At 41.0% G+C, this 25,969-nt stretch overlaps 1 protein-coding gene across 15 annotated transcripts in view; it reads right to left on the bottom strand.

Moving 5' to 3' along the window:
- AFF1 (ALF transcription elongation factor 1) overlaps nucleotides 1-25,969 on the bottom strand; it is a 216,006-nt gene that overhangs the window by 20,688 nt on the left and 169,349 nt on the right. For all 15 annotated transcript variants that reach the window (XM_067036018.1, XM_067036026.1, XM_067036020.1 and 12 more), the window contains 4 exons: nucleotides 20,690-20,744; nucleotides 20,527-20,564; nucleotides 18,313-18,469; nucleotides 5,347-6,273 (listed from right to left, as the gene is read on the bottom strand). In XM_067036018.1, coding sequence (XP_066892119.1) covers nucleotides 5,347-6,273; nucleotides 18,313-18,469; nucleotides 20,527-20,564; nucleotides 20,690-20,744 — 1,177 coding nt within the window. The remainder of the gene's footprint in view (nucleotides 1-5,346; nucleotides 6,274-18,312; nucleotides 18,470-20,526; nucleotides 20,565-20,689; nucleotides 20,745-25,969) is intronic.

Raw genomic sequence — 25,969 nt, 5'->3', positions numbered from 1 at the left:
CAACAGAGCCCACGTGCCCTGGAGCTTGTGCACCACAACTTGAGAAGAGACAACCCGCACGCCACAACGACAGATCCTGCATTCCTCAACGAAGATCCTACATGCCACAACTAAGACCCAATGCAGCCAAAAATAAATACATAAATAATAAATATTTTTTAAAAAAAGATGTGAAAGAGAGCAAAGGAGCCAAGATCCACTAGACTGGGAGGGGTCAGCATACTGAGCTCCAGACATACTTTTTTTGTGTGTGTGTGTGGTACGCGGGCCTCTCACTGTTGTGGCCTCTCCTGTTGCGGAGCACAGGCTCTGGACGTGCAGGCTCAGCAGCCACAGCTCACGGGCCCAGCCACTCCGCGGCATGTGGGATCTTCCCGGACCAGTGTACGAACCCGTGTACCCTGCATCGGCAGGCGGACTCTCAACCACTGCACCACCAGGGAAGCCCGAGACCTGCTTCTGCTAAGCAGCCAAGTGATGTGAAGGCCTTTCTGGATCCCATCTATAAAAGGTAGCAGCTGAACAAGAGACACATGCGGTCTCAGCACTCCAATTCTAAATTTTATCCTCCTCTCCCACAGGGAAGCAAATACGCTTGGTAGCACATGGAGCATAGCAAAAGTGGAGAAGCAACCTTTGGGGAAGTTCAGGTACTTTTCTGGGATTTGCCTCTGCAGGAGGTTCAATAAGACAACGCCACAGCAGGCAAGTCCTAGCTGACCCCATGAATGAGGCAGGTTATATTCACTGGGGAAAGTACCACAGAAAAGCACAGGGAATCCACTCTTTTCCTTCTTTTTGGTGAGGGAATACACAGGCATTAGACTGGCCCTAAAACAGCTCTTCATATGTTGCTTTTAGGGTAACTAACAGGCATGAAGAAATTAGATGTAAGTGGCTTTAGGAAATTATAGGGATGACTTTTCAAACCCTTGATTTTGAAGGATAATAACTGGGAGTGTTGATCTGGAGAAACAACCCAAAAGAAAACAGTCAGATCTTGGGAAGTTCTGAACTAACCATCAAGCAATAAAAATGCACATTTTCCCACCAGATCCCATAACTTCCCTCCCCACTCCTCAAAACACACATAAACGATGGCACTGAAATGTTTTTCCAAAAGTGTCCAAGCTTCTTGGTCTGTAAAGCAGTTATTTAGAAAAAGGGAAAGACCTGAATGAACGTAACCTCCCAGTTCTGTTATTTGTCTAAACGACTGTTGAGACAGTCTAGCATTTTATTTGAAAGACATCTATAAGCTGACTGAATGAAATGAAGTTATCTATGAAAGCACCGAGAGCAATGCTTAGCTTAGCTCTATGCATGTTTGGTGTGCTTTTAGAATCCTCTCATTTGCACTGCCCTGATTGTATATTGTCTTGTGCTTCTCAACTCCAACTTTTCTTCCAAGTCTGGAAAACAAAAAGCTTAAAAATTATATAAAAGAAAATATAAGTTCTATTTTAAATTCTAAACTGTAATCAGGTTGAAGAAATTCTGTAGTTTATGTAAGGAGCACCATGTAAGTTAATGTCTATTTACCCTCACAATTTTCTCTTTTTTCTCATGAATTGTCCCCAACCCACTCCTTTAAAGTAGAAGAAAAAAAAGAAAAAAGGAAAAAAATATATATACGTATATTTGTATAGGTGCCACATTTGATCGCTTCATCACAGCTATTAACCACCATTAACTCTATTTTATTTTTCAGGCTTAAAAAATATGTTTTTTAATATATATAAGGGGAGACTTGGGGGGAATATTTAAGCTTCATAATGGAATCCTTTTTTATTTAACATCTTTATTGGAGTATAATTGCTTTACAATGGTGTGTTAGTTTCTGCTTTATAACAAAGTGAATCAGCTATACATATACACATATCCCCACATCTCCTCCCTCTTGGGTCTCCCTCCCACCCTCCCTATCCCACCCCGCCTAGGTGGTCACAAAGCACCGAGCTGATCTCCCTGTGCTATGCGGCTGCTTCCCACTAGCTATCTATTTTACATTTGGTAGTGTATATAAGTCCATGCCACTCTCTCACTTCGTCCCAGCTTACCCTTCCCCCTCCCCGTGTTCTCTAACTCTTTATGATCATTTTCTCATACTTTTGAGTCTAAAATGGCTTTAAGGGTTTGTTAACCCTCTGAAAATATTTGTTAAATTTTGTGCCAAGAGAGGGATGAACCTTTAATAAATCCCACTAATGCAAAGGAGCAGGTACATTATTCACCAGCTCTCACTATATTCTCGTGGAGTTTTTTTCTCGTGTTCACACTTAATATGAAGAAAATGAACAAGTCTTCACTATCCAAATTTGGGGGAAAGCACCTAAGCTTAAAAAGAGACCTGGACTGCCCACAGAGCTGCCCCGCTCGTCCAAGGGTGGTGGCCAAAGGTACCCTGAGCAAGTGGAGTCAGGGTCCCGACAGGAAAGGGGGAGCCTGCCCCTCGCAGAGAGATCCTGAGGTTATGATGTTCAGTATTAACACCACCACCTGGAATCCAGCAGGAAGCAAAACCAATGACACACAGTTCTCTGATCATGAAATAGCTATACTGTTGGCTGATGTTTATATTTATCTGAAAGCTCCTAAAGTAATGCTTCTAACCAGTGACATACTTCAGACCAGGAATTCCTGGTTGTCTAGATCCATGATGTCTAAATGTACCACACTGGAGAGATTTCTTGGTCCAAAACACTAGCTTTATACAATCCTGTCCTGGTAATAAGGTTCTGCTCCAGAGCCTTAGGCATTAGGATCACCTGAGGAGTTAGAATATAACAATGGGAGTGTGGGGCTGGGGGGTGGCATACATCCTGCCACCAGTACTGAGGGTTCCCCAGGGGACGGGAATGTGCAGCCAGGGTTTGGAACCACTGGTTCAGTCCCTGATCCTGTCAGTCCCACAGCAGGGAGGCAGGCTGTTCCCAGAGCCAGATCTCTCAGCTGCTTGCCAGAGCTTTAAGGCAAGCATGGACTTGCCTAAGATGAGGCAGTCATTATTTCTCCATCCTTTGAACAGAAAGATAAATGAGCTGCCCTAGGAGAGCTCAGCCAAGGGCTGGAAATGGCTTTCAGAGGGCACAGTTCATATACTCAACAGGGACAGCTGAATTTCCCTTTCTGGAGCTGCAAGCAGAGCTTCTAGATTTGCACTGGAGGATGGACTGGTCTGACAACTATCTGGGGAGCCTCCAATTTCCAACACTTACCCCTGGTTAGCTAATACTTCTCCCCACTCCAGCTGATGCAGAAGGTCAGGAGTGGAGACTAGATAGTACTAGGGTAGCTGGGGGACAGGTGACAAAAGACTTCCCAGGAGGAGGTAAAATAGTGTATTTTTGCATTGATTCTATGTACAAAATCGGTAACTAATGAGAACCTACTGTATAGCTCAGGGAACTCTACTCAGTGCTCTGTGGTGACCTAAATGGGAAGGAAATCCAAAAAAGAGGGGATATTTGTATACATAGAGCTGATTCACTTTGCTGTAGAGTAGAAATTAACACAACATTATAAAGCAACTAAACTCCAATAAAAATGAATTTTTAAAAAGATGATGTGATATATACATATGTACAAAATAAAATAAAATAAAACATACATCATGAAAAAAAGTATATTTTTGAAGATTTCTCGGGTATATTAGATGCAGGCACCTTTTCTTAGCCTGGCCCATCACAATTTTCTCCATAAAATTTTACACCTCTTACAGGCACACGTCGTTTTAAAAGTTATCGAGGACTTCCCTGGAGGCGCAGTGGTTAAGAATCCGCCTGCCAATGCAGGAGACACGGGTTCAATCCCTGGTCGGGGAAGATCCCACATGCCGCGGAGCAACTAAGCCCATGCGCCACAACTACTGAGCCTGTGCTCTAGAGCCCGCGAGCCACAACTACTGAAGCCTGCACGCTTACAACCCGTGCTCCACAACAAGAGAAACCACCGCAATGAGAAGCCCGTGCACCGCAATGAAGAGTAGACACTGCTCGCCGCAACTAAAGAAAACCCACGCGCAGCAATGAAGACCCAATGCAGCCAAAAATAAATAAAATTTAAAAAAAAAAAAAACTAACTAAACTAAAAGTTATCGGGAACGAGAATACACCCTCTTCTAGCTGAAACAGCACTGCCAATTGGCACTCAATCCCACCCCACTGGACTTGCCCACTGCAATTATGGTGGCAATACACACCCTCACGTCTCATTCGACAAGGTGCTGGAGAAACTGTCACCCTTTACTATTTGGTAAAGTCACATTATATTTTTAACCTAGTGGAGTAATCAGTCAAATCGGACATGACAGCAGTCTTCATGATCTTTTTGTCCTTGTTATTCTTAGCTCAACTTCCACAACTGAGTAAGAGTTTTTTATGTATTTGTAAGTGTTTATATTCCTGCTCAGCAGGAAAGAGTTGGCCCTTCTTGTGCCTTTCACTCTGAATCCTGGGTAGGTTGGCTTGGGAATGCCACTGCGGGGGGTGGGGGGGGGAACGACGACTCACTAATCTTTCACCATCAAGAAACAGCAAAAAAAATATATCAAGAGCTCAATAATTCAGAATAAAGATCGAAAGGAGACTGTTCAAAATAGTGTATATGTCCAAGTAACAAGGGTCTTAAATAATGCAGGGATTATTATTATTATTTTACTATGTTCATTACTTAAGTGAAGCTTCCAAATACTATGATAAATGACAGATTTCCATACTTCACAACGCACCATAACAGCCTATATTACCCAAAAAGATGCCCTAACCATCTCTATAATAGCTCTAAAACATTTTTTTCATAATGCTCTGCTCATTAGTAAAAGTCATTAATGGGAGTCACAAATTCTAAATCTGGTGGTTTCAAATTAATGAGGTGTTAGGTGGCCATGAGTTAAAACATGGATATAATATCAGTATCAAAATGATCAAACTACAGGAGTAAAACTTAGTATATAGCACTCCTGTCAGTAATTCAGAATTAACATTTCAGTTCATGTAAGGTTTTAATTTCTAGGGCAAAACCTAATGAGCCACGTGGTAAATACCAATATTATCACAATAGATAAAAACATACCCTTACTGCTATTATTATTCTAAAACAAGATATCCTTTTCAATGACTACCTCATCTTTTTTTTCAAACTAGCAAGACTTAAAGCAATCTGGCATTTATCAACACTTATCTGCAGTGAAAGACTAACTCTGGTATAGTTGGAAAGGCAACATGGAATCCAAAGATTTCCAGCCTCTTCTAAGATGATTCAGGGTTAAAATCAAGGGCCAAAGACAGCCCCAAGTCCGCAGCAGCTATGTTCCACACTGTAGGGGAAGGTCAGCCCCCCACTCACCTTTCTCTTTTTGGCCAACTTGCTTGAGTTTTCTGAGCTTCTCTTCTCAGAATCTGCCTTCTTTGCTGCCGATGGCTGTTTGTCTTCCGGTTTCTTGGGGCGGCTGCCCTTCCCAGGAGGCTGGGGTATCCGAGAGAGGAGGTCCAGGGTGATCTTCACCATCAAGCTTTGCGGGAGCGGAGTGTCCCTGAGCGGGGAGAGCAGCTTGGTGTCTCTCAAAGGCACCAGGGGTTTGTCCTTGCGGCGGTCCTCCTGGACGACCACTGCCAGTCGGCAGCCACTAGTCCTGGCGCCGCCGCTGCGGGCAGGGCCCTGGCTCTGGGTCAGGGGGACGAGGGCAAAGTGCTCGGGACTCCTGTCCTCCGCCGCGTCCTTCGGAGGTGCCTTCGGGGGGGCCGGGGGGCCGCTCCTGTGCTTCTTCCGTTCGCTGGGGGTGGGCGCCACCGGCTTGGGCTCACGGCTCTCTGCAGCACGGGGCCGCCCTTTCGTCTTCACCTTGGGCTTGTCTTTGGAAGGCTGGTCTTTGGAAGCCTGGGGAGGAAGTCCCGGCTCGCTCTCCACCAGCAGACTGGCGCCCGCATCTGCATGCCCCGGGGCGGAGGCCTTGACGGGCTTCTTGGGTTGTTTGGATCCCACGGTTTGTCTCTGCGGGGGCTCCTGTTGGGCAGGGGACTTCTGACAGCTCCTCTTGCCTGCGTGGGGGACTTCGGAAGGCACCCGGGGGGCTTTGCTGGAGCTTTTGAGGGGAGGCTCTTTGGACTCCAAGCGTTCGTGACCTCCAGTGGCACCGTCGCCACCTTTGCCCTTACTGTCCGGGTGCCGGGCCGGGGGCTCGGCGCTGCCCAGGGCCTCGGCGGGCGGCGCGGGCTGGCTGACTTTGGTCAGCCAGTTGTCCAGCTGCCATTTGTTTGTTGTCGGAGGTTCGGGCTACAAACAAGGAAAAAGAAGATAGGGTTAACTGACCAATAATGATACTCTTCTGGGTTAGTCACCCAATCCTACAGGACTGGCCGGGAGATGCAATCACTCCAAACCTAAGAATTCAGGTCCTTTTGACCCCCCTCTAATTATAGGTCAAATTCTATAACAATTAACTCTTGAAACAATCTTCCAATTTTTTCATGCTACAGGAATTTTGCTGTGGCCGACACTAATAATAGACCATTACATACTGACCAATGTAGACCACTGGCAACTGCGGAGAAATCTGTGTAATAAATATTTTGTTCCACTGGCAATTACCATATAATTTAAACAGAATTTTCACATTTTGGCTTGTGAACTATTCTGTCAGAAAATGATAGGGAAAAATGAAGACTAAAAAGAACCTTTTTATCAAGGATTTTCAGAAGAAGGTCAATGAATAAGTCTTAGTGATTATGGATGGGTTTCACACTTTATCCCTTTTTTTGAGGTACTTGTCAATTGAAAATGACTTTCTTCAAGACAATTTCATTTCTCTTATTCACTTAAAAATATTAATACATGACACAGCTTTCAGTTTATCACAGATGCACTGTCTTCTGATTTTCAAATTTTACAACTGGGTAAAAAGAACCAAGTGAGGTCACATTAGCCAGCCATTAGTCCCACTTGAATTCTTTAAAAATCAAACATGAAGTCTCCTATTACAAGGCAGTCTCTGAAATAGCACCTATTTTTCTAAGAAACACAGGGAGGCTCCAGAGCACACAATTAAGAGCAGTGAGATTATACTGATTATCTGTGCAACTCACTTGGCAAACAAACAGAAGTTCCTGACTTCTCCTGTTATCTTAACAGGAGATATCTTGTTAAAATCTTTGTTGCTAACTGAGTATTGATGCATCGCACTCTCTCTCCAAATGGGATATTAGATCTTATTAAAACAATGATGAGGACATGTTTATCTCCAAATTCTACTATTAATATGTCTTGCACACAGTGGTGTACATGAGATATTTATTTGGGCTTTTTCATGGGTGTATTACTGTACCTATAAATTTTATGCTATTTGGGAAAATATTCATGCCTTAATAAAGTAAGTAATGATTTCTTTTTTTTTTTTTTAAAGGGCAGTATGTCACTGGAACGCTTCATGCTTTTAAGATCCATTCTGACAGGTGGTTTGTATAAATGACTAAATCATTTCCACAATACAACAGGAAGTTAATCAAAGATATCTCACATGGGTTAACTGATTAGATTATGGAGTAAGGAGATCGCTCCAGTTAAGTGGATGATATTTTATAGGGAAGACTGCTAACAATTTTCCCAAGTGGAATATCCCAAACAATTCAATTCTATAAAAACACGCAAACGTAATACGTTTAAGATATGTGGATATAACGTAAAGGCTCTGGGGCCAGGAAAAGGTTAGGTAATAAAATGATCAGGTAGCTAGACTGGGCTTTGTGTGATTGTAACATAATAGAACTAAGAGGAACTCTAAGGAACTAGGTAGGATCATACTTTGGCCAGAAAGAGGGCTACAGAATTGTGGGGGTTTGGGGTTTTTTTCTTTTCCCTGCTTAAGACAACATACTTTCTTTGTAGCTCCCTCCACTTATATCAACTCTATCCCCATGCTCTCATCTGAATTTCAGAGTAGGGAGAGAGGGAAGAAGGAAAGTACTCTGACTAAGTCCCACATAATCTAAAACTGCATTCAATATTCTAACAGAGGTAGAGGGAAGATGGCAGAGGAGTAAGACGCGGAGATCACCTTCCTCCCCATAAATACATCAGAAATACATCTACACGTGGAACAACTCCTACAGAACGCCCACTGAACTGCTGGCAGAAGATCTCAGACCTCCCAAAAGGCAAGAAACTCCCCATGTACCTGGGCAGGGCAAAAGAAAAAAGAAAAAGCAGAGACAAAAGAATCGGTGGGAGGGAGCTGTGAAGGAGGAAAGGTTTCCACACACTAGGAGCCCCTTCGCGGGCGGAGACTTCGGGTGGCAGAGGGGGGAAGCTTCAGAGCCACGGAGGAGAGAGCAGCAACAGAGTGCGGAGGGCAAAGCGGAGAGATTCCCGCACGGAGGATCAGTGCTGACCTCTGCTCACCCGCCGGGACGGGCAGGGGCTGGGAGCTGAGGCTCGGCCTTCGGGTCGCAGGGAGAGGACTGAGGTTGGCGGCGTGAACACAGCCTGAAGGGGGTTAGTGTGCCACAGCTAGCCGGGAGGGAGTCCGGGAGAAGTCTGGAGCTGCCGAAGAGGCAGAGACTTTTTCTTCCCTCTTTGCTTCCCGGTGCTCAAGAAGAGGGGATTAAGAGCGCAGCTTAAAGGAGCTCCAGAGACGGGCGTGAGCCATGGCTATCAGCACGGACTCCAGAGACGGGCATGAGACGCTAGGGCTCCTGCTGCCGCCACCAAGAAGCCTGTGTGTGAGCACAGGTCACTATCCACACCTCCCCTCCCGGGAGCCTGTGCAGCCCGCCACTGCCAGGGTCCCGTGATCCAGCGACAACTTCCCCGGGAGAACACACGGCGTGCCTCAGGCTGGTGCAATGTCACGCTGGCCTCTGCCGTCGCAGGCTCGCCCCGTATCCGTACCCCTCTCCCTCCCCCCCGGCCTCAGTGAGCCAGAGCCCCCAAATCAGCTGCTCCTTTAACCCTGACCTGTCTGAGTGAAGAACAGACGCCCTCCAGCAACCTACACGCAGAGGCGGGGCCAAACCCAAAGCTGAACCCCAGGAGCTGTGCGAACAAAGAAGAGAAAGGGAAATTTATCTCAGCAGCCTCAGGAGCAGCGGATTAAATCTCCACAATCAACTGGATGTACCCTGCATCCGTGGAATACCTGAACAGAGAAAAAAGCGTCCCGAATTGAGGAGATGGACTTTCAGAGCAAGATACATTTTTTCCCCCTCTTCCTCTTTTTGTGAGTGTGTATGCTTCTGTGTGAGATTCTGTCTGTATAGCTTCGCTTTCACTATTTGTCCTAGGGTTCTGTCTGTCTGTTTTTGTTTGTTTGTATGTTTTTTTACTTCAAAATTTTTTTATTCTTAATAATTATTTTTTATTTTAATAACTTTATTTTATCCTCTTTCTTTCTTCCTACTTTTTCTCCCTTTTACTCTGAGCCATGTTGATGAAAGTCTCTTGGTGCTGCAGCCAGGAGTCAGCGCTGTGCCTCTGATGTGGGAGAGCCAACTTCAGGACACTGGTCCACAGGAGACCTCCCAGCACCACGTAATATGAAATGGCAAACATCCCCCAGAGATCTCCATCTCAACACCAACACCCAGCTTCACTCAACAACCGGCAAGCTACAGTGCTAGACACCCTATGCCAAACAACTAGCAGGACAGGAACACAACCCCACCCATTAGCAGAGAGGCTGCCTAAAATCATGATAAGGCCAAAGATACCCCAAAACACACCACCAGACGTGGACCTGCCCACCAGAAAGACAAGATCCAGCCTCATCCACCAGAACACAGGCACTAGTCCCCTCCACCAAGAAGCCTACACAACCCACTGAACCAACTTTAGCCGATGGGGACAGACACCAAAAACAACGGGAACTACGAACCTGGAGCCTGCAAAAAGGAGACCCCAAACACAGGTAAGATAAGCAAAATGAGAAGACAGAAAAACACACAGCAGATGAAGGAGCAAGATAAAAACCCACCAAACCTAACCAATGAAGAGGCAATAGGCAGTCTACCTGAAAAAGAATTCAGAATAATGACAGTAAAGATGATCCAAAATCGTGGAAATAGAATAGAGAAAATGCAAGAAACATTTAACAAGGACCTAGAAGAACTAAAGAGGAAACAAGCTACGATGAACACCACAATAAATGAAATTAAAAATACTCTAGAAGGGATCAATAGCAGAATACCTGAGGCAGAAGAAAAGATAAGTGACCTGAAAGATAAAATACTGGAAATAACTACTGCAGAGCAGAATAAAGAAAAAAGAATGAAAAGAACTGAGGACAGTCTCAGAGACCTTTGGGACAACATTAAACGCACCAACATTCGAATTATAGGGGTCCCAGAAGAAGAAGAGGAAAAGAAAGGGACTGAGAAAATATTTCAAGAGATTATACTTGAAAACTTCCCTAATATGGGAAAGGAAATAGTTAATCAAGTCCAGGAAGCACAGAGAGTCCCATACAGGATAAATCCAAGGAGAAACACGCCAAGACACATATTAATCAAACCATCAAAAATTAAATACAAAGAAAACATACTAAAAGCACCAAGGGAAAAACGACAAAGAACATACAGGGGAATCCCCATAGGTTAATAGCTGATGTTTCAGCAGAAACTCTGCAAGCCAGAAGGGAGTGGCATAAAGTGATGAAAGGGAAACACCTACAACCAAGATGACTCTACCCACCAAGGATGTCATTCAGATGCGATGGAGAAATTAAAAGCTTTATAGACAAGGAAAAGCTGAGAGAGTTCAGCACCACCAAACCAGCCCTACAACAAATGCTAAAGGAACTTCTCGAGGAAAGAAACCCAAGAGAAGGAAAAGACCTACAATAACAAACCCAAAACAATTAAGAAAATGGGAATAGGAACACACATATTGATAATTACCTTAAATGTAAATGGATTAAATGCTCCCACCAAAGACACAGACTGGCTGAATGGATACAAAAACAAGACCCATATATATGCTCTCTACAAGAGACCCACTTCAGACCGAGGGACACATACAGACTGAAAGTGAGGGGATGGAAAAAGATATTCCATGCAAATGGAAATCAAAAGAAAGCTGGAGTAGCAATTCTCATATCAGACAAAATAGACTTTAAAATAAAGACTATTACAAGAGACAAAGAAGGACACTACATAATGATCAAGGGATCGATCCATGAAGAAGATATAACAATTGTAAATATTTATGCACCCAACATAGGAGCACCTCAATACATAAGGCAAATACAAACAGCCATAAAAGGGGAAATTGACAGTAACACATTCATAGTAGGGGACTTTAACACCCCACTGTCACCAATGGACAGATCATCCAAAATGAAAAGAAATAAGGAAACACAAGCTTTAAATGATACATTACACAAGATGAACTTAATTGATATTTATAGGACATTCCATCCAAAAACAACAGAATACACATTTTTCTCAAGTGCTCATGGAACATTCTCCAGGATAGAGCATTTCTTGGGTCACAAATCAAGCCTTGGTAAATTTAAGAAAATTGAAATCGTATCAAGTATCTTTTCCATCCACAACACTATGAGGCTAGATATCAATTACAGGAAAAGATCTGTAAAAAATACAAACACATGGAGGCTAAACAATACACTACTTAATAACGAAGTGACCACTGAAGAAATCAAAGACAAAATCAAAACATACCTAGAAACAAATGACAATGGAGACACAAGGACGCAAAACCTATGGGATACAGCAAAAGCAGTTCTAAGAGGGAAGTTTATAGCAATACAATCCTACCTTAAGAAACAGGAAACATCTTGAATAAACAACCTAACCTTGCACCTAAAGCAATTAGAGAAGGAAGAACAAAAAAGCCCAAAGTTAGCACAAGGAAAGAAATCATAAAGATCAGATCAGAAATAAATGAAAAAGAAATGAAGGAAACGATAGCAAAGATCAATAAAACTAAAAGCTGGTTCTTTGAGAAGATAAACAAAATTGATAAACCATTAGCCAGACTCATCAAGAAAAAAAGGGAGAAAACTCAAATCAACAGAATTAGAAATGAAAAAGGAGAAGTAACAACTGACACTGCAGAAATACAAAAGATCATGAGAGATTACTACAAGCAACTCTATGCCAATAAAATGGAAAACCTGGAAGAAATGGACAAATTCTTAGAAAGCACTACCTGCCAAGACTGAATCAGAGAGAAACAGAAAATATGAACAGACCAATCACAAGCACTGAAATTGAAACTGTGATTAAAAATCTTCCAACAAACAAAAGCCCAGGACCAGACGGCTTCACAGGCAAATTCTATCAAACATTTAGAGAAGACCTAACGCCTGTCCTTCTCAAACTCTTCCAAAATATAGCAGAGGGAGGAACACTCCCAAACTCATTCTATGGAGGCCACCATCACCCTGATACCAAAACCAGACAAAGATGCCATAAAGAAAGAAAACTACAGGTCAATATCACCGATGAACATAGATGCAAAAATCCTCAACAAAATACTAGCAAACAGAATCCAAAAGCACATTAAAAGGATCATACACCATGATCAAGTGGGGTTTATTCCAGAATGCAAGGATTCTTCAATATACGCAAATCAATCAACGTGATACACCATTATCAACAAACTGAAGGAGAAAAACCATATGTTCATCTCAATAGATGCAGAGAAAGCTTTTGACAAAATTCAACTCCCATTTATGACAAAAACCCTGCAGAAAGTGGGCATAGAGGGAACTTTCCTCAACGTAATAAAGGCCATATATGACAAACCCACAGCCAACATCGTCCTCAATGGTGAAAAACTGAAACCATTTCCACTAAGATCAGGACCAAGACAAGGTTGCCCACTCTCACCACTCTTAGTCAACATAGTTTTGGAAGTTTTAGCCACAGCAATCAGAGAAGAAAAGGAAATAAAAGGAATCCAAATCGTAAAAGAAGAAGTAAAGCTGTCACTGACTGCAGATGACATGATACTATACACAGATGTTACCAGAAAACTACTAGAGCTAATCAATGAATTTGGTAAAGTAGCAGGATACAAAATTAATGCACAGAAGTCTCTGGCATTCCTATACACTAATGATGAAAAATCTGAAAGTGAAATTAAGAAAACACTCCCATTTACCACGGCAACAGAAAGAATAAAATATCTAGGAATAAACCTACCTAAGGAGACAAAAGACCTTTATGCAGAAAATTATAAGACACTGATGAAAGAAATTAAAGATGATACAAATAGATGGAGAGATATACCATGTTCTTGGATTGGAGGAATCAACATTGTGAAAATGACTCTACTACCCAAAGCAATCTACAGATTCAATGCTATCCCTATCAAACTACCACTGGCATTTTTCACAGAACTAGAACAAAAAATCTCACAATTTGTATGGAAACACAACAGATCCCACATAGCCAAAGCAATATTGAAAAAGGAAAACGGAGCTGGAGGAAACAGGCTCCCTGACTTCAGACTATAGTACAAAGTTACAGTAATCAAGACAGTATGGTACTGGCGCAAAAACAGAAATATAGATCAATGGAACAGGATAGAAGTCCCAGAGATAAACCCACACACATATGGTCACCTTATCTTTGATAAAGGAGGGAAGGATATACAGTGGAGAAAAGACAGCCTCTTCAATAAGTGGTGCTGGGAAAACTGGACAGCTACATGTAAAAGTATGAAATTAGAACACTCCCTAACACCACACAGAAAAATAAGCTCAAAATGGATTAAAGACCTAAATGTAAGGCCAGACACTATCAAACTCTTAGAGGAAAACATAGGCAGAACACTCTATGACATAAATCACAGCAAAATCCTTTTTGACCCACCTCCTAGAGAAATGGAAATAAAAACAAAAATAAACAAATGGGACCTAATGAAACTTAAAGGCTTTTGCACAGCAAAGGAAACCATAAACAAGACCAAACGACAACCCCCAGAATGGGAGAAAATATTTGCAAATGAAGCAACTGACAAAGGATTATTCTCCAAAATTTACAAGCAGCTCATGCAGCTCAATATCAAAAAGACAAACAACCCAATCCAAAAAAGGGCAGAAGACCTAAATAGACATTTCTCCAAAGAAGATATACAGATTGCCAACAAACACATGAAAGAATGCTCAACATCATTAATCATTAGAGAAATGCAAATCACAACTACAATGAGATATCATCTCACACCGGTCAGACTGGCCATCATCAAAAAATCTAGAAACAATAAATGCTGGAGAGGGTGTGGAGAAAAGGGAACACTCTTGCACTGCTGGTGGGAATGTGAATTGGTACAGCCACTATGGAGAACAGCATGGAGGTTCCTTAAAAAACTACAAATAGAACTACCATATGACCCAGCAATCCCACTACTGGGCATATACCCTGAGAAAAACCATAATTCAAAAAGAGTCATGTACTGCAATGTTCATTGCAGCTCTGTTTACAATAGCCAGGAGATGCAAGCAACCTAAGTGTCCATCATCGGATGAATGGATAAAGAAGATGTGGCACATATATACAATGGAATATTACTCAGCCATAAAAAGAAACGAAATTGAGTTATTTGTAGTGAGATGGATGGACCTAGAGTCTGTCATACAGAGTGAAGTAAGTCAGAAAGAGAAAGACAAATACTGAATGCTAACACATATATATGGAATCTAAGAAAAAAAAAATGTCATGAAGAACCCAGGGGTAAGATGGGAATAAAGACACAGACCTACTAGAGAATGGACTTGAGGATATGGGGAAGGGGAAGGGTAAGCTGTGACAAAGTGAGAGAGTGGCATGGACATATATACACTACCAAACGTAAAACAGATAGCTAGTGGGAAGCAGCCACATAGCACAGGGAGATCAGCTCAGTGCTTTGTGACCACCTAGAGGGGTGGGATAGGGAGGGTGGGATAGGGAGGGTGGGAGGGAGGGAGACGCAAGAGGGAAGAGATATGGGAACATGTGTATATGTATAACTGATTCACTTTGTTGTAAAGCAGAAACTAACACACCATTGTAAAGCAATTATACTCCAATAAAGATGTTAAAACAATAATATTCTAACAAAACAGGATGGTTGTTTAGGGTAGAGAAAAGATTTAGCACACCATACCTACTTGTCAGACATTATTTCTTGCAAAGACTTGAGGGTGTGGTATTTCTAATTGTTAAATGATTGGGAACAAGGCATTAAGATATATCATTTATATATTGTGAGACTGGGAGATTGGGATTGACATATATACACTATTGATACGATGTATAAAATAGATAACTAATGAGAACCTACTGTATAGCACAGGAAATTCTATTCAATGCTCTGTGGTGACCTAAATGGGAAGGAAATCCAAAAAAAGGGGGATATATGTATACATATGGCTGATTCACTTTGCTGTACAGTAGAAACTAACACAACATTGTAAAGCAACTATACCCCAATAAAAATTTTTCAAAAAAGGATGGGTCACTTATCAATCACCTCAGGAACCAAATCCTTCAAACCCTTTCTCGGGAAAGGTATAGAGACCTTTCACCAGGGCTACGCTGACAACTGCACTGCAATCAGTGACACTCTTGCTCTATAGAAGAGTACTTACACATTAACCAAAAGGGAAGGTCATTCCTGGTATAAATAACATCCGCTTCTCCGCCCCACACCCCAGAACAGGGCAGTTTAAGATACATTTAGTAGTCCCTAAAGGAATGTCCTGGTTACAGAAATAAAACACATTTTCTTCTGCTGCGGTACTGAAAATGTCCAGAAGGGAGGCCTATGGCCCAATTGCAGGGTAAAACTGAGTTGATGTGCCCAGACAAGAGGAAAGGGTAGGGGTGATCCTTTTTGTATACCTACTACAAAGACGTAAAATGGATAGAATTCCTTTAAGGAAAAAAAAAAAGTTGAGCTATGCACAACGTATGTCTTTTGCTTTTGTTTTTTGGTAAAACATCATAGTTGTTGTGAGGGAGTACAACTACAAAACTTAAAAGAAAAAAAAGACAGAAAGAGAGAAGTAGCATGATGTAGTAGGAAGAAAAAAAAAAAAAAAAGCTTCTGAGTTAAAGGGCTATGGGTTTCAATCTTAGTGCTGCTACTTCCTTACAGGTGAAAAGAAAGCTCCCGACCTTCTAGGGTTGATGGTTACATTACATAATTTATGAAGAAAGTGCCAAGATCTTAGTAGATAATTGACCACAGTTGTTTACTACCAAAGAATTAGACAATGAATAGATTAGAAAACGAAGCAGGATCCCTGAATAACAGAATAGAATCATTTTTCCCTGAACTTTACTTAAGCAGTAAAAGAGCGATACTCCCATACATTCTCAAAAGCTGAGATTTACATGCTGACTCACTATAAAGAAGAGACTGAAAGTGCTTTTTCCCCAAGTTCACCACCAGCCCATTGGCACACATATAACATTTCAGATCTCATAAGGTCACTGGACAACTTCGTGAAATGAATTTAAAATGGAGACTTAAGTAGCAAATTCCTCAGCATTAAAAATAGAATAAAGAAAAGGGTGAGAAAGTTAAAACTAGTTAACTATGACCTATTATGGAATTCATGTAACGCTCAACTAACACAGATTTACAATAATGCAGGTATTTATTTTAAAAGGAAAGAAAGGTTGTTAAATAACTTTGGGAAAAATTAAAGGTTTAAAATCTAGACAAAGACAAAAATATGTCTGAGGAAGTCAAGCCTTGGTACATAACCAACAAAACCATACTCGTCTAGATTTGCACATTAACACAAATATACAAATATGAGCCTATTTAGGAAAGTGATTTTAAAAAGTAAAGTATGATGGGAACATCATTTTTCATCTAAGAGTCTCTAAATCTATTCTATTCTATAACCTCGTGAGCAACAAGATATAACTGCTTCATTAAAACAAACACCACATTAAATTTTTCTTTCAAGTTTTAATTATTCAGCCAAATCTGTGCCATTTCCATTTTATTTGAATTGAATTTTGATTTAATTGGATTCTCTTGCTTATATCAGTAACCAAACAAGAATGAAGATTTTTTCTTAGTGAATAAGGTGAGACATGAAGCAAAGATCTTATGAACAGTAACATGAACAAGCACACAATTTCTCTGTAGAGCATGTTCAGTACCCTTTTCCCTGGGGCATAGAAAAATTACTTCAACAGCAATTAGTATCTCAGGAGAAAACAGACAGCCTCCAGAAATACACAGAGTAGCTTCTAAAATCTGAAAGGCACTTCAAGTGCAGCTAATGCTGATCTACGTTTATTCACTCCAAAAATATTTACTGAGCACTTACTCTGTGCCAGACATAAACTCACATCTAACAACAACAACAACAAAATGATACTCAGGTATTTTCCTCATCCTCCCTTTGCCCTCGGACATGGTTCCTCAGTCTCACCACATCATCTCCAGATGGATTTGGTTAATGCTCTAGTGCAGCAGCCTTGCTTTCTAAACAGCAGAGACAAATACTGAAAACTTTAATGTGTTCTTAATCAGAAAATCTCATTTCCTGGGATTCCTACCTAAATACAGAGAATAGTTTTCTCTATACAAGCTGGTCTAGTTCACTAAAAATGTCTTCCCCAGCAAACATTTTTACCCTGCTACTCTAAGTTTTGAAGACATTTTGGCAACCTTGTTAGTTGTTACTACATTTCTTTTGTTCAACAATCCAGTAAATAGCATAAATTCTCCAGATAAATTTGGTGCTTGAGATTTTCAGTCTCATCTATTTATCTTTACAATATCTCCCAAGGGTGGGTGACAGGCAAGCTCTATTCCTATTTTACATGGGACAGTGGGATCAAGAAACACGGCCCTGGAGAAATTACATCGCCATCAATTTAATGCATGGCTTTTAGTGATTCAAAAATAGAACCTCTTATGGTTTATTTCTAGTTCACGTTCCTGCCCTTTGCTAAATCAGGCTGTCTCCTTTTGATTTAATTCATGCATTCCTAAAATTTCAAAAAGCTTTCTCATTAATATTAAAATGGAAGACTACTGAAAACGATTTTGGGTTTTTTTTTTTTTTCTTGAAAGAAGGGAAAAGAAAATGGGGTGTACATATTCTCAATGAGTTGCTCTTCAAAACAGCTCTGGCAGCAACAGGGAAGCACCTATCATTTATCAACAGGAGAGAAGACATCTCTCCCAAAGTTCCACAGCCGAACGCCAAGAAACAAGTAAACACGAATAGCCAGCAGCGTGCACGGCAGCCGGAAAGCGCCGCCCCCAGGACGGAGCCCCTCAGATAGCCCAGGCCACCGGGGGTCGACGGCGCTCCCGAGACGGCCCGGAGCGGACCAGTACCTCGGGAGCCGAGGCTTCTCGAGGCTCGTTCTCCTCGCTGTCACTGGAGCTGCTCTCGCTCTCCGAGTCCGAGGAGCTGTCAGAGTCGCTGGTGCTCTCCGACTCAGCGCTGCTGGAATGTGCTGAGGCCGCGGCTGCGGGCAGCGCCTGCGGAGCGCTGCAGAGCAAGCGAGAGAGTCAAAGACCCATGCGAGGTGGATTCCTTCCCTCCTGACTCCCTTCCTTCTTTGCCCATTTTTCTGCTACTAGAAAGAAGGGGCCTCAAAGATTACCTAGCAGTACTGAATGACCATGGCAGCCAATTGAGCGCAAGCAAGGCCCATGGTGGCTCAAAACTCAGTGAAAAGCCTTGCAACAGCTCACCAGATAACTGCATAAAAGAAGCCTGGGGAATTTTTCTGAAGAACACTGCGAAGGATGTAAAATATAAGTGAGATGCGGGGTGCTTCAAATCAGGCGTGGACAAGCCATGGCCTGAGCTGGCTGCCTGCTTTTCCAAATAAAGTTTTGTTGGAACACATTCACACCCAGTATTTTATGTATTGTCTGTGTCTGCTTGTATACTACAAAAGCAGAGTTGAATAGCTGCAACACAGACTTTATGGCCCACAAAGCCTAAAACCTTGACTTTCTGACCCTTTAACTTTGCTGACACCTGCAATATAAAACCCAAAGGAGTTTTATTTATAAAAGAACAGCCAATCCATTAAAGTCTTCCTCTATTCTCGATATGAGAACCAAATGTAGAGAAGTCAGACACTGCTGAACACAAATGGGGTTCCTTTGGAAAGTGACCCCACAGGCAATCCACTCACACTTCTTGGGCAGAATGATAAAATGGGCCGTTCTTTATGAGTGGCTTAGGATCACTCCCAAGTATCAGCTGAAGTAGAGAATAACTACTTCAAGTTTTCAGGATAGGGCAATAACTCTAGGCCTGTGAGAAAACACACAAGTTGATCACACTGCTGGACACATACAGAATTTCAAAGCGTATCTTAAAACCTTGCCCTAGATGCTGTTAGCCACAGCAGTAAATCAATAACTATAATCTTGAAAGCCTCCTAATCGACCCAAAACATTTTCAAGATAATACATTTATTAAATAACTATATTAGAATAACAAAAATTTATTAGATAATAATAAAGTCACTAGTTGAGACAATTTTAAAGCAAACACTATACAAAAACAATTTTCTCACGTCAAATTTGTGGTAGCTGAAGAGCTTAAGCCAAGTGATGGTCAAAAAGAGATATATTTTCAGTATTATTCCTGCCTCTAATTATCCCCCCCACCTTGTTTTTTTTCCTTTTATTTCCTCCTCCACTTTTCAGTTAGGTTACTTTGTCATATTTTCTAAGTTGTTACAAGCCACCAGAAATTACTGAACAAAATGGGATAGAAATAAGCAGAGCTTATGAATCCTTAAGACCTCACATAATTATGCGTTATCTTCCTCCACATTAACTATAACCTCAGCTATATGAGAGCAAGGTTTTTAGTGCTGAGCTTGTCTCAAAATGGATGACCACATCTCAAGGGAGTAAAACAACTACAGGGTAATTTAACTCTTTGTCCATGGAGGACAGGTATTGGCATATTAAATCATTAAATTCAGTACCAGAGGAAATGGTAAATAAAGGTAGTTCAGATAGTTTCCATTTCTAAAAATGAAAGCATTACATTTTCTAAAATATGGCTAAGCTGTTTACAAAGTGAAAACAGTGTCATTTTCCATCATACCAAAATGTACTGCAGGTCATCTTTTAAAGCAACTGAAACAATTAGAAAATTCATATAACTATGAAGACAGGCACTACGGAAAACAATTTCTATAAATAATTCAGCTTTAATTTTTGAAAACAGAGCAAATCTGTCACTTTCATAAAAACACTGAGCTCTTCAGTTTAACTTTTCAAATACTGGTTACATAATACTGACGAAAGCGATTTAAGCTTATTTTAAATGCTCCAATTTTACACATACAAAACTGACTAAAGATTTAGGTGGACGCAGGGACTCTCTCTTTCATAGAGTTAACAACCTCTCTAGGGCTGATTTAAGCTTCCAAAATATTAAACAGGTACTTTCTTTTAACTGTGATCATCCATCTCCTTCTCCCATGAAGAAAATACTAAATAAAGCTGTAATTTCCCCATTTGGTAGAAAAAAGCAAACATTTTGTACAGAGGGGAGAAACCCAAACACAGTACCTTGGAGGTGCAGATGCGGGCGGAGGCTTCTCTGGGGTCTAGGCATTCACAATAAGGGGAAGAAGGACCAGGAAAAAAACAAAAAACAGGTTAGGATAAGCGGCTCAGAAATGTTACATGGATTTAAATGAACTCTTGGTATTGTGGGGTGTACAGAACTTACTTGATCGCTGTCACTGTCCTCACTGTCACTGAGCTGAAGGTCATCTCTGAGCATACTAGAACAGGCAGGAATAGAGACATTGTAGAATTTAAAATGTCTAACAACTTCTTTTAGCATATAAACATAAAATATGCTTAATGAAACAAAAGAGGGGTGGGACAGGTATAACTTATTTATTCATCAAATGCTTTATTTTCTTGGAAATGTTAAGTTTTACAATTTTAACACAGAAACTAGTTCAGTCCAAACTCCTTATCATTTCAAAACTGAGTCTTCAGGCATCCCTGATGGCACAGTGGTTGAGAGTCCACCTGCCGATGGAGGGGACACAGGTTCGTGCCCTAGTCCGGGAAGATACCACATGCCGCAGAGTGGCTGGGCCTGTGAGCCATGGCTGCTGAACCTATGCGTCCGGAGTCTGTGCTCCGCAACGGGAGAGGCCACAAAAGTGAGAGGCCCGCGTACCACAAAAAAACAAAAACAAAACAAAACAAAAAATAACCTGAGTATTTCACACGTTCAGAGCATTAAAAGCAGAACTACAAGTTCTGCAAGTGATTTGTTGCCAGCCCTGAGACTAAGGCTCCCAGGTCCACACAAACAGAAGAAGCAACAACAACAAAAATAAATAAAATAGAAAAATACACAATACCCTCAAATCATCTTCTTCTATGGTCTCTAACAACTAGAAAAAATGATTAACCATTAAATGAGTTAATATTGGATGAATATCTGTAAAGTACTTAGAACAGTGCCAGGCACTTAAAAAGTGCTATATATGAATTAAATAAATACATAAAAATACAACTGTCACCAAACAGTGCAGTTATGTTACGTTTTTGTCCAAGGACATTATTCATACTGAACTTTTTCACACACACAAATATCTTCTTCTGGGTGCTTGAACACTAATCCGTGAAAAGAGTAGCAATACAAATAATACTGTTGTCTAAAAAATATGTTTAACCTTCCTGCTATCATTCAGGTAAAAATTAAAACTCAGTTCATGTCCTCAAAGTTATATTAATACTTCTCTCTAGGTATTCAAGTTTATGATGAACCTAAATATTAAAAGCAAACATTTTCCAATCTGTACTTGTTTACTCAAATCTTAGCCCCTTCCCTACCCCCTCCCCTTTACCTTTTTTCATGGAGATACCCAACATCAAAGGAATGAATCAGTAATTGCCCCCACACACCCCCCAAAATTTACAAGCATGACTCTTTGAGGAAATGTTATAAGTGAAATTGGAAAAAAAAAAAAAAAATCTGCTTGAGTATTACTGATGTTCCAAAAAGCAAATTATATTAAGAAGTTACAATCCTTCAGTATTTCTAAAAATACCTCTTCAATACCATGACCAACGATTTTTATTGCAAACCCACTACCTGCCACTAAAGTAAGCAGGCATTATTATTTTGGGAATCCATGGTAAAAATCACTATATTTTCTAATGAAAATAAATGATAAAACTTGGCTCTTTCAAAATGACCTCCTACATGCAATGCTGTAATTCTTTCAAGGACTTATTTTCACCAACAAATGCACTAAAAACATCTTGTGATAAGTTTCTTTAAAAAAATAAAAACTGTTAGCTACTTGTAAAAGTAGATCTTGCTCAACATGTATCTAGAAGCTAAACTCCTATTTTAGCAAGGCTAGAAGACACAGCCTTTAGATGTACAACTTGGCAGCAGCAATCTTAATGGTATAAAAGAAGAAGTCACTCAACAGGTTTACTGCTAAAAATGGCTTGGCTGGGATACACACAAGCAAAAGATATATCTTTGGAATAAATGTTAGGTATAATACAACCAGAAAAAACAAATCTGGCCAAGTATATTCAATGTTAACCACCAACAACAAAACCACAGTAAATGGACCTCTTTATTTCTTAGTCTTTGGGTTTGTTTTGTATAAAGCTGATTTGCCTTAATTTCCTGAAACAGCAGTGATCATGTAATTCAAACACACTTCCTGTTGCACGCAGCGGACTACTAAATACCTTGTAAGCTGTTTGGTTACCTACTGAATGCCCAGTTTCCGTGCATATACTCTCCTCAAGTGAGAAAGTATATGCGATATGTTCAGTAAGTCAGAAAGTATATGTTCTGACTTTTAGCTCCACTTGCTCTTAGGGAATAGATGGAACCATAAAAATGCTGCCCCAGGGCTTCCCTGGTGGTGCAGTGGTTAAGAATCTGCCTACCAATGCAGGGGACATGGGTTCGAGCCCTGGTCTGGCAAGATCCCACATGCCACGGAGCACATAAGCCCGTGTGCCACAACTACTGAGCCTGCGCTCTAGAGCCGGTGAGCCACAACTACTTAACCCATGCGCCACAACTACTGAAGCCCGCACACTCTAGGGCCCGCGTACCACAACTACTGAGCACACATGATGCGACTACTGAAGCCCACGCGCCTAGAGCCCGTGCTCCATAAGAGAAGCCACTGCAATGAGAAGCCCGTACACTGCAACAAAGAGTAGCCCCCGCTTGCTGCAACTAGAGAAAGGCTGCGTGCAGCAATGAAGACCCAATGCAGCCAAAAAATAAAGAAAAAATAAAGAAAAAGAAACCCCTTATTCTGAACATCAAAAAATGGGGCAATTCACTTAAAAAAAAACAACAAAAAAACTTTAACCAAGTTTTGTTAATACAAAAAATTAGTCACAATTGCCATCACGATTTTTTTTTTTTAAAAAAGGATCTGTATAGTTTGGAAATCTGTAACCTGATGACAGGTAAAGGTTTTATGTTTAAATGGATCAGCTGCTAAAAAAAAAAAACCCCTACTGTGCCACAAATAATTATATTTGAAGCCAAGCATATCACTAAATTACTATACTATACTTCATATATTATATTCTATATATAATAGACCAGTCCTTCAATGTCAAGATGACAAATTACAACACATCTGGGTGAGCACCTTTGCACCCACTAAAAGAGAAGCAAATCTCTTAGATCTAGTCTCATTTATACCAATAAAACCTAGGTCAAGAAACATAAGACCCAAGGGACATACTCAACTGTAAGCTTTTCTGAAGCAGGATCAAGTCATTTTTGTCTTCATATTTTCTTTATCTAGAACTTGGCAGGTACCCTAAGAAGCTGGCTGAATGAACAGCATCCCTTTTGCTGAATAAGTGACAGTACCACACAGCTGTGCCCTTTATGTAATCTGAACTTGACAGGCATTGCTTTTACTCATAACCCCATGGGCTGACTCTGATCAACCCCTCACATTCTAAGGATGAGGAAACAGCTCAGAACAGCCACCTAACTGGCCTAAGATCATGAAGCTGGTATATGCTAGAGCCTGCATGCAAAAGCCATTCCACCGGATACCATCTCCTTCCTCTGGCCAATAGAGGACCAGTGGTTAGAAAACCTAACTGAGGGAATGAAATCTAAGTTCCAGAACCCACTGAGAGAAAGACTCTGGTTTAAAAGAAAACAGGAACTATACTGCTGGAGTAAAATGAATACACTATTTTTCTCCTATGAAAGTAAATGAACTTTAAACTTTATATACTGTTTAAACTGGTTAAATAACTAATTTCATTTCTAAACTCCAAGCAAACCAGTTATTTCGAAGCATATGGCACCATACGGCTTAGCTTGGCAGTGTTCAAAAGGAGACAAATGCTCAGGTAAAGCAACTCTTTGAACTATCGTGTAGGTTTCACATTTTACATTATCAGTTAGGTAAACGTCTTACTTAAAGGTTACAAACAATCCTCAAACCCCTTTGTACAAATGCATTCTTCAGACAGCTGTTCTGCAAAGCTGAAAGAGCTGCACACAGGTTCTGGCAGGCACGCTTCAGGGACTCAGAGCCCAGTTGTTACTGTGTGAAGACACACCAGACAAGCCTTTATTGCTCTTCCATTCCTCCTTCGTACTGGGCTTACCCAAAGCTTCAACTGCCAATATTCTGTAACATCTCAATTCAGAACTCCAAAACTATTTCAATACACTGACTTCTTGGCTTAACATTTCCTATGATCGGGCCATACCTTTTATTTGGAGAAGAGCAAGTGAAGGCAAACTCACAGTGGTTCATTTGCAGTTAATCGTCACAACCCTGGTATTAGATGTGCTCAAAATGGCAAACAAACTGATACCTACTTTTTAGAAACCACTAATGAGCATGTGAGAACGTACTTTCCTTTTTTGATACAGGGCAGAAATAAGGACTGCAAATGCTTTTTGTAGGAGATGATGGGAGGTGACGAGTTAGGAAAAGGGCTCCACATAAAATAAATTTTTAAAAATGAAAAAGCATACTTTAATCCCTTATGACACAACATACAAGGGGGACTCTCCAAATGGTGACAGCAGTTGGCAGAATTCAAATTCATGGTGGACTAACAAGGCAGAGGAAAAAGTGACTTGGTACATGATTCACTACAGTAAATGACCTAGCAGGTGGTAAGGCAAAAACTGCGGCCAAGGGTGTAAAAGATTATTTAAACTCCATGGATGAAGTGAAGATTAGAAAAATCACAAGAGTATAAATGAGGGAAAAGTTGAAGTTAATAAATAAGATTAAATCATTAAGCGCAATTAAATGAGGTACTAGTATAAGATAACATACTGGACAACTAGAAAGAAAATCTAGAAAAATTATTGCTGAAAATTATATTTCTATTAAACATTGTTTATAGGTATTTAATGAAGTTTATGTGTAATATTTTTCCTTCTACATTTATCCTGAGTACTTACTATATGCCAGGCCCTGCTCTAGACTTTACAGATACAGCCCTAAGCAGACAGAAACCCCTGCTCTTGTGCACTCAGTCTAGGGGAGGGAGGTAAATAACCAAACTATATTCTTTCTCAATGGGTAAGAAGCCTAGGGAGGGGGAAGTAAGCATAAAAGACAAAGGATGGGTGTGGGTTGTTCTTCTAAGTTAGGGTACTTAGGAAAGACTGAACTGATAAAGGGATGACATCCAATGAGGGACCTGAAAGGAGGAGTGAGCACAATGCAGGAAATGGGGAGGGTGATTAAGGCATAGAAAACAGCAAAGAGGCCAATGTGGCCAGAGTGTGTGTGTGTGGCGGTGGGGTGGGGGGTGGGGGGTGGGTATAGGAGAGGAGGTGGAGAGGTAGGTTACAGAGGGGCCTTGGAGGCCTCTACAGGGTGGATGAAAGGGGTCGGGATGGACGGGGAGAATATGAATTCCTGTGCAAGTAGACCACACCTTGCTGCTTTAGAAACCTAGCAACCCAGAGTGGGTGGAATGTACCAACTGCTTTTAGGGCTAA

This window comes from Kogia breviceps, chromosome 6 (genome assembly GCF_026419965.1).
Source record: "Kogia breviceps isolate mKogBre1 chromosome 6, mKogBre1 haplotype 1, whole genome shotgun sequence".
NCBI classification, from domain to species: Eukaryota; Metazoa; Chordata; class Mammalia; order Artiodactyla; family Physeteridae; genus Kogia; species Kogia breviceps.
Note: the sequence above shows the minus strand (reverse complement) of the source record. Positions and strands in the feature narration are given on the sequence as shown.